General features: G+C 41.9%; 1 protein-coding gene across 1 annotated transcript in view; it reads left to right on the top strand.

Annotated features, from left to right (window-relative positions):
• Positions 1 to 14,615, top strand: part of GPCPD1 (glycerophosphocholine phosphodiesterase 1) — a 1,148,488-nt gene that overhangs the window by 512,456 nt on the left and 621,417 nt on the right. The window contains exon 6 of the mRNA XM_044056397.1: positions 3,440 to 3,481. Within this exon, the coding sequence (XP_043912332.1) occupies positions 3,440 to 3,481 (42 nt within the window). The remainder of the gene's footprint in view (positions 1 to 3,439; positions 3,482 to 14,615) is intronic.

The following is a 14,615-nucleotide window of genomic DNA, read 5'->3' as shown; positions in this document are numbered from 1 at the left end:
GTCACTGTTTTTTCCCCACTTTGTCTTCAGCTGCATTACCATTTATTTGTAGTGATAATTATATTCGGCGTATGACCTTTTATTGTCTTGTGCGTACGGGTCATACTCTTCCTTTCTTCCACTGAGTACATCTTCCTGACCTAATTTTTCCCTTGTTCCTACTCACCAATAAACTCAACTTGATTTATGGTCCTTCAGACTGGGGCTACCTTGTGTAGTAAATGGTAGATATGGATAGAAATGAGATGTATGAGTTATGTCTGTGCTCAGTACAGCTTGTTTTGTGCATATCCATCATTCCCATTTATTAGCTTAAATGTTTTGCCTGTACCCAACTCATGTTTCTTGACGTTTGTCATTATTTTGGACAGGCAAAGCCTCTGCCAGTCTGTCCTTCAGATGGATTTTTTTTTCTGCGTTTAGATTGGGGAATATTTCTGTTCTTTCATCAAATACTTCTGTTGTACAAGAGTACACAGAATATGCAATGCATTAGAATACACTTAGTGAACTTAAGGATCTGTAACCATTTACTCAATGGAAATCTCCTTGTCTGGCAAGTGGCCTTTTTAATTCATCTTTCCCTTAAATAACTTTGACCAGTGACAGCCGAGCAGGTAGTGTGCACATTATTGTATGCAACAGATGAGCTGCAGTCACAGGGTAACTTTTGCTTCTCTTCCTCCTCTTGACAGCCATGAGTCTTTCCTGTGCCATCCATACTCCTCTACTGTCACAGACTACACAGTAGCTCAGTGGTTAGTTTCTAATTTTTCAGTTCTGGCGTTTAGGGTTCAACTCTGACCTGCAGTTACTGTCATTTTAGAGTGGACATGTTCTTCCTTATCTGCTTGGGTTTCCAAGGCAACTGTTGCCTTTCCACCTACCCAAAATATGCAGCTTTTCTATGAAAAAGTCATATACTTTGTGCATTTTTTTGCCCAGGTCCGTTTTACGTGCCGATTTAATAAATACATACTGTAGATGTAGTTTACTTTTTAAAATTTTATCTTCACCTGACTTCCAAGTAGTGATTACATCACTCCTTTTTTAAATTTGACTTCCTTGTTCTGGTGCATGTACGGTTCTGTTATTTTAGGTACTTTTGATTCCTTTGGGATGCTTTAACATTGTTCAGTGTGTCTGCAGTTCTTAACTGTGAGCCCAGTCATTTATTTAATTTTTCATCATTTGTTTTCTGATGCAGATCATGTTCCATTTTATTTGCCATTCTCTAGACAGCCACAACTGTGTACATAATTGCCAGAGACAAAATCTCCACAACCACACTCTAGTGTGGAGGTTCTCTGTTTGCCCAAATGAAGGGATAATAGCTCCTCTTTCTACTGGTGATGCTTCTGCTGATGTCTCATGTTTTTTTTTCCCCAGTTTTTCTGCGACTTCCCATATTCAGGAAATCAGATGTAATTGTGCTATTTCTTTTTAGATTTTTTTTTGTTGAATTTACTCTCGCGTCACAGTGTTTCCCCAGGATTGTTTTTTCTGGTGGTGCATTTATTTTTAACAAATTTAAGTTGCTGTACAGAAGACCATTCCTTCAGTTTTTGACAAACCCAATTTTCTTCTACTACATTGTTTCTGCCATCACCTGTTGGGCACAGACATTGTGCATATGTGTGTGTGTGTGTGGGGGGGGGGGGGCATTTATACTCTGTGGTTCAGAAATGGATAGCAAGTGAAAGTTTGATTAAAGTAAAGGTTAGCTTTTGCAGTCTAAAGTGATGGCAGCAGCTACACAAGGTGCGTCTGTAAACAGCATGGTCTGGATTGCTTTTCTGAACTGTATAGTCTTCCTGTTTTTAATGACAATCCACATTAAACAGGAGACTGGAAGAGCAAGGAAGGCACACAGATGTACAACAATGTGGATTTATTTTACCTCTTGTCTTTAATGCTTTCTCTGGCTTGTGTCAAGATTTTGGAGAAGGTGTCAGAACTTTGGGGCTTTTTCCTCATTCTGTTTGCTTGTAACCTTTTTTCTGTTCTGATATTCTTTCCATTGGCTTATTAACCCTCCTTTCTTCCTGCCCTTTATGTAGGCATGCATGGAACTAGTTGGTGCTACATTATGAATAACTAGTACTAATAGTATTCATGCTGTAATGAACTGGTAGTTGCATCCTTGTTGACACTGGCTTCGCTGTCATAATTGTTTAATGCTTTTTCGGGTGAAACTCTTTCATGTAGGTATAATGAATTATGAAGATTCACAGAAAGCTGAACTGCTTTCTGAAGTACAAGATTCTTTTTCCTAGAGATGTGTTGTAATATGTTTCTGAAGGATACTAGCAGCTGCCATACCAGTCTACCATGTATGCCCTTAAACTGTCTGCTTTTAAGTTCCTGTCTTTGTCTTTATATTCTAATGCTTATTGCAGTGATACCCATTTGACTTCACTTTAAGCCTTGCAGAATGTCCAGTTAAGCTGCTGTTCTTGGGTTCTTTCTATTCCTGTTTTTGCCTGTAGTATTCCTCACTTGTGTGTTATTTTATTGGTTTGATAGATTTTTTTCTTTTTACTGTAGATTCCATCATTAAATTGTCTCATCTTCTCTTTTACATTTTTTAAAGCTTTTCTGCATTTGAATTTTACACTTGCCTGATGGTTGAACTTTTGGTCTTTTGAACCCGGTACTTAACAAGCAGTGAGAAATTTGAGAACCAGTCCCGTTTCCATAGGTTATTGATAAGTGACAGTCACTGACCATACACACACAGTTTGTGTGATTCTGCTTTTATTCAAATTGATTCACATTCCTTCCAAGATATATTGTTGCAGTTGAGATACTTAGCTTATTTTGAGAGACTTTATTTGATTAGTTAAATTTTTTCACCATATTTTTTTTTTGCATAATTATGTGTGTGATGGTGTAGGTACTTAACTGTAATGAAAAGTTTAGGAGGCGTAGAGTCTTAACATTGAAATTTAAGAGCTTGAGGCTCTGAGGTCATTCTGCAGAACTCCATCTACTTTTAAAATCTCTGATGGTGAGCTCAAAACTTCATAGCACCAAAATCCGCTCAGAATTTCCCCATCTTTCCTTTACCTTGCAAACTGACTTGATAGTTGCAGAGGTAATTTGGAAAGTGGTTTGCAGACATTGAGCTACCTGCATGAGATTGGAATCTGCTTGCACTGTTTGACAAAGGAAGTCCTGAGTGAGAAGATTCCTGTATTGTGATGTATTCTGGTTATGATGATTGTTAAATATATGAGCTACAAGCTCTCTTGCTTATTCTCTCTGCAGCTCTCTTTTGCAAATGTAGAATTTTGAACTTTTAAAATATTTGAAAATAAAAGTAGTTGCATTTACTTAGTATAGAAAGTCTTAATTGAGCGAGATGTACACCAGGCATTTATGGACTAATACTTTCTCATGTGATGCCATCTATTTATTTATTTATTTTTTATTTTAGAGCCTGACTGCACCGTTGAAGATGGACAGTTTGGAATCCATAGTAAGTTGATACTGAGTGCCACTTTGAGTAAATTTTGTGCAACTCCGTTAACATTGATTACACTAATTCAGTATTCTGACTATGCTTTACACTTACTCTTGGGCCCATTCATAGTTATTTTCCAAGCAGGAGTTATTTAAGCATTAATGTTGACAACATTAAGTACAGATTTGTCTTCACTGAGGAGTGGTTTCTTTGTTACAAACTGTATGTAATTGCTGAGTCAAAATATTGGCTAAAATTCTGTGATATTATAGCCTGCAGTTCTTACTGCTGTAAACAACATCTAAAAAGCAAGATACCCAGCTCCATATTGGAATGGTGTTAAAACTGGTTAACTTACTGTTGCTTCCCAGTACATAATTCTTAAACAAAATTTAACAGGTACATATCCTAGCTGGGTGATTAGAAAATGGATAATAATGTGTAAAATGGATATTAATAAGTTGCATAAATCACGCAGACCACTGTATCATTTTCAGAGATTTCACTAGGACCCTCTGACTTATCAGTACTTTTAAGTTAAGTAAGTAGACCAACCCCTTAACACAGGAAACAGTTGTCTGAGCTCTAGGTGTCTAATGTAGTTTGTTCACATTTGCTTTAAAAATTTCAAACTTGTGCTACATGCAAGCTATTTAAAGATATCATCTTAAAGCTTACATGATGGGCAGTGAAACTGCACTGATATTTGACTTCTGTTACTGCTTACAGATATTAATTGCTGTTCATAAACTGTATTTTCATAATTTTCATAATCTGATGTTGTTAATCTTCATTCATTCCTTACTGAGGGGTGTCTGTTCCGTCCTCGAAACCGAGTTGGCCTTATACCAAGCTCGTGCCAGCAAAAAAACTCTCAAGCTAAGCTTTACCCATAGTGCCCTTCTCCCAGTTACCTCAGATCTCGTTTGCCGCATTGCTGAAAAGCCGTGTCAAGCCAGCTCTCGACTAAGCCTAGGTAAAGAAATTTTTCTAAGTATTTCTGAGAATATTTTCCACTTATTTAATCGCTAGTTTTACCTTTTATCTTGGAAACTTTTTATTTTTTTTTACTTCTCCTACTGCTCTTTTGTTACCCTTTTTGATGTATTTCTTCATATACCATTGTTATCCCTTCTCCCTTACAGTAAACTTCTCTAATACCATTGTCGGTATTCCCTCCCCTTCCTTTCTTGGTCTTTAAAAAAAAAAAAAAAAAAAAAATCTTTCTCTATTGTACATCTCTGTAGTCATGTCAGAAAAAAACAGGAGCGTCTGGTTTCAAACAATGCGACCAGTGCGGCCATAATATGCCGAATACTGATTCTCACACATCGAGTTTATTGTCTAAATGTACCTCATTTAACTGTCCAACCTCCCTGTGATATTTGTCAAGGGTTCAGTTCTATAGCCCTTAATGAGAGACGTGACAAACTTATTTTGAAAGGCCTTCTTAAAACGCCTTTTTCAGAGGCTATCTCTGTGTCTGAGGTTTCACCCCCCTCTATGCAAATCCCATAAAGAGAGATCACACTCTGTTCCATCTTCATCCAGTGAAAAATTAGAGGAAGTAAAGTCTAAACATTGAAAAGTGACTACTGCACCAAAAATGACCTCTGCAACACCTTCCACAGTGCCGTCTACTAAAGTTGTGCAGTCGGCACCAGTTATCATTTCGGCACCAAGCACTACAGCACCGACAATGCAACTCCAAATTTTGTCTCCCCTGGTACCGACCAGTGATTTGGCTTTGGCATTCACCACGGCACCGTCTACAACTTCTAGCCCAGAAAAACTGACTCCTCTTACTCATCTCCACCGAGACTTTGGTGCGGTTGGAGCCTCTGACCCGATATTCTCCAAAAGTGGATCCTTTTCTAGGGCAGCAGTTCAGCCGCTTCCTGGTGCGGCCTGACTCCCCCTTGGGAATATCCACTAGATCAGTCAAGAGCCTTTCGGAACTTGAAGTGGTGCACCTTGTTGATCAGTTGCTTACGACTAGAGGGATTACTACACCATCCCAAACCCCCCCTCCCATTAGGAGTTGGGGGTATTTCTCCAAGTACTTCAGCTTACTGTTCTCCTTCAATCTCTGAGCAGGCATTGAAGACCCCTCAACCAACATCTGTTCTGGTACCCATGACTATGGTTCCACTGGTGGACCTCACCATGGTTAGAGTCTATCCTTTGGCCTTCAGTTCAGTCGGAACCGAGCCTTTCTCAAGATCGTGGTTGGAATGCGACTTCTCTGGTTCCGGGAGCGGCTCAGATTTTTTTTTTCTATGGTGCAGTCCTCTGTTCCAGGGGTTCTCATCGTACCGGCTACTCTTGAAACTCCATCCCTGGGGACTGGTTCACTGGAATGGGGTGTGACCCCAGTTCCGAGGTTGTCGTTCTCTCTTCCGGACTCCCATCCCTCTTCAGGTGGGACTACGTTCCAGGTGATGGAGAGGGCACTTGCCACTGCTGGCAAACCGTTAATGTTGGACTACCCATTAACTCTTCCCTCTCAGCCGCAACTGCCACAAGCCACCATTATGGGATATCGAGCACAAGAGCCTCAGGAGACCCTATCGCAGGGTACCCCTTCTGTGTCTTCTACAGAAGCCCCTCCCAAAGAAGGATGTAGGAAGAAATTGTGCAAGAGGAAGCACATCGACTCCCCAGAGGAGTCTCTCACTGAGGATATGGACTACGATGAGGGGGAAGGATCCCCACGATCACCCCCCCCCCGAAGATGTCTCCTTTGGAGACATCCTTGAAATCTTAAAACAGAGGGGTGATTGTAATCCCTCCAACCCTTACTCTGAGGAATCTGTCTTTCTGCAGGCTTTTTGTGCTCGACCGTCTACCTCTTGGCTGACCCCACCTGCAGATGAGCTTATACAACTTGTGGTGCAGAGGGCTTGGAAGAATCCTGACACAGAATCCTGACACTATCGAACTGATCTCTAAGAGATCAGATAAAATGTTATCACCCCCGGTAGAGAACCCACACTGGTCTAAGGGCCTTCCAGTGGGCGCTATGGTGGTGGTGGCTACCACGAGAAAGGAGCTTGCAGAGGAGAGCCAGATGGTTCACCCACCTAACAGGGAGTCCCGGGCGGTGGATCGACTAGGGAAGCGAGTGTTTGCATCGACCTGTGCTATTAAGTCCTTGAATGATCTGGCACATTTTACTAGGCTCCAGAGAGATCTAGTTTCTGAACTATCTGGAACCTTAGCAAGACAAGTGTCTGACGAAGTATGCAACAAAGTTCCGTGCAGCTAGCTACCCTGGAATCTGTGTCTAACTCGTCCATGCGGTTAATATCCCATGCAACCAAAGATGGGGCTAGATCTGCGGGTTCAGGCATAGTCATGAGATGCCACACCTGGATGCTCCTTTGTGATTTCACAGATCCCTTTAAGTCTTCCTTCCTTAATGCTCCTGTGGAAGTATCTTCCCTATTGGGCCCTAAAATGAAGGACACATTAGCTAGGTGTGAGAAGGACATAAAAACCCTGTGTACTGTAGTTGTACATTTCTCCACTCCCCAGTGTCTTTATGTGAGGAAGCAGCGGAGTGGAAAAATGTGGCACCAAAAGTCTCTGGGTCCTTTTTGTGATACACATGGTGAGTTCTCCCTCAGAGGCAGAGAGGGGAACTCTAATGGAAGATGCCCCTACAGAGGCAGAGGTGGCCCGCACAATCAGAAGTCCAGAGATTCTTTCCCCAAACAGCCCTATCAGCGCTCCTGAAGAGTGGCCCAATTGCTTTCCTCTGGAAGCAGTCGGGGGGGGGGGGGGGCATTTTTCCCTGCACCAAATGGCCTGGCATTGCATAACCACAGATTCTTAGGTGCAGAGGATAAACACCAGAGGCTACAAAAATCCCACTGAACTCCTTTCCAAATCCACAAAAACATATTCCCGACATTCCACCCAGTCATAAGGAATCAGCAGCCATAGAGATAAAAAAGCTGTGTCAAAAAAGTCATATCCAAACAGTCCTACCAGACCAAATAGGGTTCGGATTCTACTCGATTATTTTTCGTGCCAAAAAAGACAGGGGACTGGTGGCCAATTTTGGATCTCAGTGTTCTGAAATAGTTTGTCACCCAAACAAAATTCCGGATGATCACAGTTCAGTACATTCTTCCATTCTTAGAAAAGTTCAATTGGATGTGCTCTATGGACCTTAAGGATGCATATTACCACATAAAACTTGACAGGCGGTCCAGAAAGTTCCATCGTTTCTGGCTAGGAGCCAGTCATTGCCAGTTCCGGGTTCTGCCCTTTGGAGACTCTGCAGCCCCCAGAGTGTATGTATACAGCTCACTTGAGACTGCAAGGATTCCGAGTGTTTTCATACGCCCCCACCAAGCGTCTCCTGGAAAAAACCCTGAACTACACCCTGACATTGACAAAAATCTTGGGAATCTCTATAAACTGGGAGAAAAGCAACCTGACTTCTACTCAGAGCTTAGATTTCATAGGAGCAGTTTTCAATACCAGTGTTGCTAAGTGTCTCTTCCAGATCACAGATTGCAAAGACTAAGGGCTCAACTCCTAGTGATATTCTGTCAGGACATGGCCTCGGCTCGAGAGGTCCTTCAACTTCTAGGTTAATGGCTGCGGCAATCATCATTGTTCCACTTGCGAGATTACACATCTCCTTCAGTGGCTTCTTTTCTCTCAATATTACCCGAATTATCAGACATTATCTTATCAAAAAAGGATAACAAGAAGGTGCAAAAAAGACCTTTTGTAGTGGATGAAGCTGGATGCAAATCTTTGGAGTCAGCCTTTCTCCCCTCCTCAGCCCAAGTTCACTGTGACCACAGATGCGTCTCTGATAGGGTGAGGCATTTTCAGGGAATGACTGTTCAAGGCACTTGGTTGTCCATAGAGGTCAATCTGCATTTTGTTGTACTAGAACTGAGGGCAGTGCTTCTTGCGTTGCAGGCATTTCACTCTCTCCTTCCATGTGGAACACTTGCCATTCAGTCAGACAACGTTGCAGTTGTCTGTTATGTCAGCAAACCAATGGGAACAAAATCCTACCTGTTGTGTCGAGAGGCCATGAGAGTGTGGCAATGGACGATTGGTTCCAACTGCTTTCTGATCGCAATGCACATTCCAGGGGATTCCAGCGTGATTGTGGACAAACTGAGCAGATGTATCCTTCTGCCTCACGAGTGGTCCCTCAACTAAACCATAATGGCGAAGATCTTCAGCCTTTGGGGCCAGCCTTGCTGCGATATTTTCGCCTCCCCAACAAACCACAAGTGCAGCAACTATTTTTCCCTGATCCCCTGCAGGGAGAGTCCCCGAGCAACGCTCTGATTCACGATTGGCCCACGGGACTTCTATACGCTTACCCCTCTTCCCCTTATCCCAAAATTTCTGAAGAAAGCCCTCCAGTTGAAAGGCAAAGTGATTCTCATTGCACCCTTTTGGCTCCATCAAGTACGGTTCCCCTTTCTTTGGCCTCACCTGCTAGACAAACTATGGAACCTGGATCCAACTCCAGAGCTCATTTCTCACCCTCAAGGGTTTATTCACCCGAATATAGCCAGTCTCAAGCTGACTGCTTGGTTTCTCCATTTCCAGTAATTGCCAGGCAGAACAATCTTTCTTCTCCGGTCCGTGACATTTATTCTGGCTTCGCGTAAGCAATCCACCAAGAAAATTTACTGTAGTAAGTGTGGAAAAGATTCTGAATATGGTCCGACCAAAGAAAACTTAATCCTTATTCAGCTCCAGTTAGTACAGTTTTGGATTACTTGTCAATTTTTTTCAAAGCAGGAGCTGCAGCATCAACCATCTGTGTTCACTTAGCTGCCATCTCCAATTTTCATAATGGTTTCAAGGACTCTTCTTTAATTTTCCATAGTCTCTGCAAGACTTTCCTAAAAGGGATGTCTCGTATTAGACCACCCATTAAGGAACCCACCGGACCATGGAGTCTCACATTAGTTCTTCAGGCTTTAACGCAATCCCCTTTTGAACCTCCTGTTACCTGTGATATCACGTTCTTATCTTGGAAGCCTTAATTCCTAGTGGCCATTACCTCAGCTAGACGTATTTCTGAGCTTCAAGCCCTATGTATTAAACGTCCTTATATAATTTTTCATAAGGACAGAGCATCAGTTTGGACAAATCCCTCCTTTCTACCCAAAGTTGTTTCAGATTTCACAGTAAACCAGTCTGTTGACCTACCAGTTATCTTCCCTAATTTCTCAAACAAAGGAGAATATTGCCTTCACCTGTTAGTTGTACATAGGCAATTGAGATTTTATCTTGACAGAACAAAGAAAATCCGCATATCAAACCAATTATTTGTATCCTTTTCAGGCCCAAAATTGGGGAAAGCTATTTCTAAAGTAACTCTATCCAAATGGCTAAGAAACTGCATACTCCTGGTGTATCAGTGTTCGAAAACCCCTATACCAGGCAAAATCAAAGCACATTCCACCAGACCTGTGGCAACTTCAATAGCTTTTCACTCAAGGGCATCCACGGATGATATCTGTGCAGCTACAGCATGGGCTACTCGTCATACCTTTATCTCTCATTACAAATTGGATATGGTATCTAGGGGACGAGCTTCCTTTGGTTCAATGGTGCTCAGGAATATTCTTCCATAAGGGCCACCCAAGATGCATAAGGTAGCTAGGGACTCTGTCCCATCAGTAAGGAATGAATGGAGATTATGTATTATCATAACGTTCCATCTGTGTTGTTCATCTTCATTCATTCATGTCCCACTCTTCTTCCCCCTCCTAGACGCTCCTATGGGATTGTCTAGGTCCAAATATCAGTCTAGGGAACTTGCTCAGATATAGCCTCTGCTTTTCTTGTCACGGTCAAACTCGATCTGAGGTAACTGGGAGAAGGGCACTATGGGTAAAGCTTAGCTCAAGAGGTTTTGGTTGGTGCTTGCTTGGTATTAGGCTGACTCGGTTCTGAGGACGGAACCTTCACTCATCCGTAATGAATGAAGATTAACAACATAGATGGAACGTTATGGTAAGACGTAACTTCTTTTTTTCTAAATGTCTCAATAACCAGCTAACAGACGTAACAGACATAACTGTTTAGCCTTGTATGGAAGTCCACACGTGGATGAACAAAATGCTGCTCAGTACGTCTGTAGCTTTAGTGTTTATGGAGATATAATTTAAAATATTACATTTAATATTTGCTGTGTTTGCTGTGACTTAAAATTTAGTGCAAGACTTAGAATCTAGTAAATATTACTGCTATAAAGATTTGTTTGTGCTCAGCAGTTTGAAAATGTCATTTCTGTAGTAACTCTTACGGCTCCAGCAATACATGAGCATTTATTTGAAATTTGAGGCCCTAACTTGATTTTGTCAAAAAGCTCACAAACACAGTCATTGGAAGTTGAGTACAAACCTTCAAAGCTCCACTGGAGTGAATGAGTTCACACAATAGCCTGCTCAGGCATTTTTTCAGGTTTCCTACTGCTTATTACCTTACAAAATTGAATCAGTCAAAATTACTTCATGGTACTGACTGGAACCAATCCACAAAATTGACATTAACTGTTTGCAGTGTTTGTTAAATATACTCCTATCCCCTCTAAAATTATTTCAGTATCATGACTGACTTACTGACTATACCACGTATTGGTTTAATAATGAAATAAAGAAAATGATGCAAATAAAACTATAAACAATGTCGGACAGTAAATGGGGCAAAAAGCATGGTCATCGAGGCTCACAACTCCAAAGAGACCCATGGCTGCCCATCAAACACATGGCCCCCTACTCATCCATCTAAAATTAGTTGTTTTTTTTTATTATTCTATTCAGCACTGCTACCTCAGCTTATGTGCTGAATGTAAGAGCCATTGATTTTCAGTGTGTAAAAACAGCAAAAAAATAAATAAATAAAAGAGATTTAAATGTTACTGTAACTATTCATTATACTTTTGTGGTAATCGCCATTCAAACTTGCACAGCACTGCAAGTTTAAATTGAGTTTGTCTTTAAAGTAAAAGGAAATATCAATGTTATATCAATATTTTTTCTCTTTTGAGCCTCTGTTTATACACAATATGTTGCATACTGTACATACTTTTGAATGCCTGGCAGCAGCCTCTCCCTGCACAGAGTTTTGCAGCCATGGGAGTCCTGCATTAAGTAAACTAATTTTTATTTAATTTAGCTCTCAACTGATGTAATTCATGTTTCATTGTTGCAGTCATTACGTTTGGGTTATCTGCTTGCAGTAGCCCTCATTCGGCCTGTTTAACAAAGTCTTGGGTCCTACATCGGTTGCTGTCTCCTCTTCCGTGACATCGGGTCATCAGGGGTATAAAACATGCAGCCGACATCATTACATCAATCTTTCTTGCCGTGCGGTGCCCGAATCAGAAGCAGTTCGCAAGTGCCGGCCGACTCCTGAAATTTTTATTTTCGAGTTTCAGAACCGAAGTCTTCAGCTAAAAACTAAGTACCCCGTTGGGGAAACTTTTTCTTGCTCTAAACCGATGTTAATAAAAGTAAATAATTGCATTTCTTGTGGAAAGCAAATACCTCATAAAGATTTTAATTCGTACTGTATTCCTTGTCTAGGCCCTGACCACGATGTACCTCGCTGATGGTTTTGTGCCTTATTTAAAACCACGAACTATCTGCCGTCAGTATATTTGCGCTTCTGAATTTTTTGGTGCTCAGTTTAATTATCCTGATATGTCTTCGGTAAGCCATCCGACTACCGACATTCCGAAAAGATACAAAGATAAAGAGAGAGACAGGCCGCCCAGTTTGCTGGTACTCAGTGAGGCGCTTTCGCAGCCCCTGATACCTGCTACTTCAGATTCGCAGGCCTCTACTAAGACCCATTCATAGTCCGGTGAGATGCTTCAGCTCGGTGAGATGCTTCAGCTGTGGAACCTGCGGATGTCTCTGCCTTGGATGGGTCCGGAGCTACTGTGCAGGCACCGGTTTCTGGGGGTGTATTCTGGCCTACTGACTTGCATATTAAACCAACACCATTTTCTTCTTCAAGGCCTGAAACTCGAACCATGCCTAGAAAACTGATGCCCAGAACGCATGGTCAGGCCTCTATGCCTAAAAAACAAATGATAAGAATGACTGAAGATTTTGTTACTTTAATCAGGGGAAGCCAACCTTCCCCCTCTAAGACACCTAGGAAGGAGCTTGCTTATGATACTTCTGACCAGGATTCTGAAATTTCTGTTTCCTCTGATGACCAGGATTTACCCTTATCTACCTATGAGGATTCTGATGCTGAAGACTCCATTCCCTCTGCCCCCCCCACAGAGGATTTCTCTCTTGGTGAAGTCTTGCATACTCTCAGGGAGCTTTTTCATTGGGAAAGTCAGGATTTCTCTGATTCTAAAAAGGGGCTTAGGGATTAATTACTCCTGCCCCAGCACAGGCCTTTAGCTATACCTCTTGTACTGGACATGGTTGATGATGCCTTTTCGCAGTCTAGCATGGCCCCTGACTCTTTACCTCCTGCTTCCAGAAAACTTGATGGATATTACAGGGTTCCTGACTCTCACAAGTTCCTTTTCAAAAATCCTACTGCGGATCCTGAAACCGTTCCACAGGGACCCAAGGACATTAAAGCTACTGCTGCCAAAAATCCTACTCCCTCTGATAGAGACTTCAGGTCACTGGATAGATGGAGTAAGAAGGTATACACTTCTGCAGCCTTGGCCATTAGGGCCTTAAACTGCCAGTTTCATATGTTAAAGTATCAGCTGCATATTATTGGATTGCTTAAACAGAAAATGATGTTGATTCCTGATTGTGCTGAAAATAAGGATTTACAGGATTTTATGCATTCTGCTGAACAAGTTGGTAAACATACATTGCAATGTGGTTTTGATTCACTAGCGGCATCTTGCAAGGCTGCTGTAACTGGGTTTGTACTTAGAAGGCATGCTTGGCTTAAGGAGCAATCCTTGCCCGATCATGTTAAAGCGAAATTACTGGATGCTCCCTTAAATCAGGACCGCCTGTTTGGCAACAAGGCAGAAGTTCTTCTTAAAAAGATGGAGGAAAAAGCTAAATCTATGCAAATTGTTAAAGACTTTTTTACAAGTACAACCTCCAAGATTTAGTAGGCATTGGCCTTCTAAGAATTGATCCTTTCCTGCCTCTTCCAGACCTTCTCATTCCAAACCCAGGTCCAGCAGAGCACCCAGGCTTCAGTCCCAGGGGATGCACAGGACTAAGCAGTGGGGGGCCTCCACTTCCAAATTTGGAGTAATAAAACTCCCCCTCTATGGTAAACTGTCTCAGTGACTTTTTTTTTTAAACTTCCAAGCACTTCTCAACTGACTACCCCTTTGGGGGGAAAGATTGCTCTTCATGCAAAGAACTGGGGACTCGTTACCCAGGACAAATGGGTTTTAAATGTGTCCCAAGGATACAGATTTCACTTCCACACATGACCAACTTCAAACAGTTGGCCGGATCTACCTCCAAAGCACTGGGCAGAGGCACAAAAGCAAATACTCTCTCTTAAGCATAGGGGCTATCCAGTTGGTATCAGAAGAGAAAAAGGGACAAGGTTTCTACACAAGATTTTTCCTGGTACCCAGAAAAGACCATTCATGGCGTCCTATCCTGGACCTGCCAACTCTAAACACCTTTTTGGTTATTCCAAAATTCAAGATGCTGACTCTTCACCGGTTGCTTCCTATGCTAAGCAAAGATGCCTGGTTGGCAACACTAAATTTAAAGGAAGCATACCTGCACATCCCAATCTAGGAATCTTGCAGAAGATTCCTACGCTTCAAAGCAGGCTACATGCATTATCAGTTCTGTGCACTGCCCTTTGGCTTATCTACTGCGCCCAAGGTATTCACAAAGTGCCAAGCTCCAGTCATTGCATTTTGCAGGCAAAGAAATATTCAAATATACCAATACCTGGACAATTGTCTAATTCAGGCAGAAAACCAGGACATACTTTTGAATCATCTGGCTGTTGTACAGAGGGTGCTAACTTGTCTGGCGTGCACCATAAATGAAAAGAAATCACACCTGGTACCCTGTCAACAAATTATATTCCTGGGAGCAAGCTTGAATACAGCTTCCCAGATGGCTTTCCTCACGCCAGCGAAACAAATTCACTTAACCTACTTCAAACAAGTGGCCACAAA

The sequence above is a fragment of the Protopterus annectens genome, chromosome 1.part2, assembly GCF_019279795.1.
Source record: "Protopterus annectens isolate FY-2018-M chromosome 1.part2, PAN1.0, whole genome shotgun sequence".
Taxonomy (NCBI): domain Eukaryota; kingdom Metazoa; phylum Chordata; order Ceratodontiformes; family Protopteridae; genus Protopterus; species Protopterus annectens.
The sequence above is the reverse complement of the archived record's forward strand: the minus strand, read 5'-3'. Positions and strand labels throughout refer to the sequence as shown.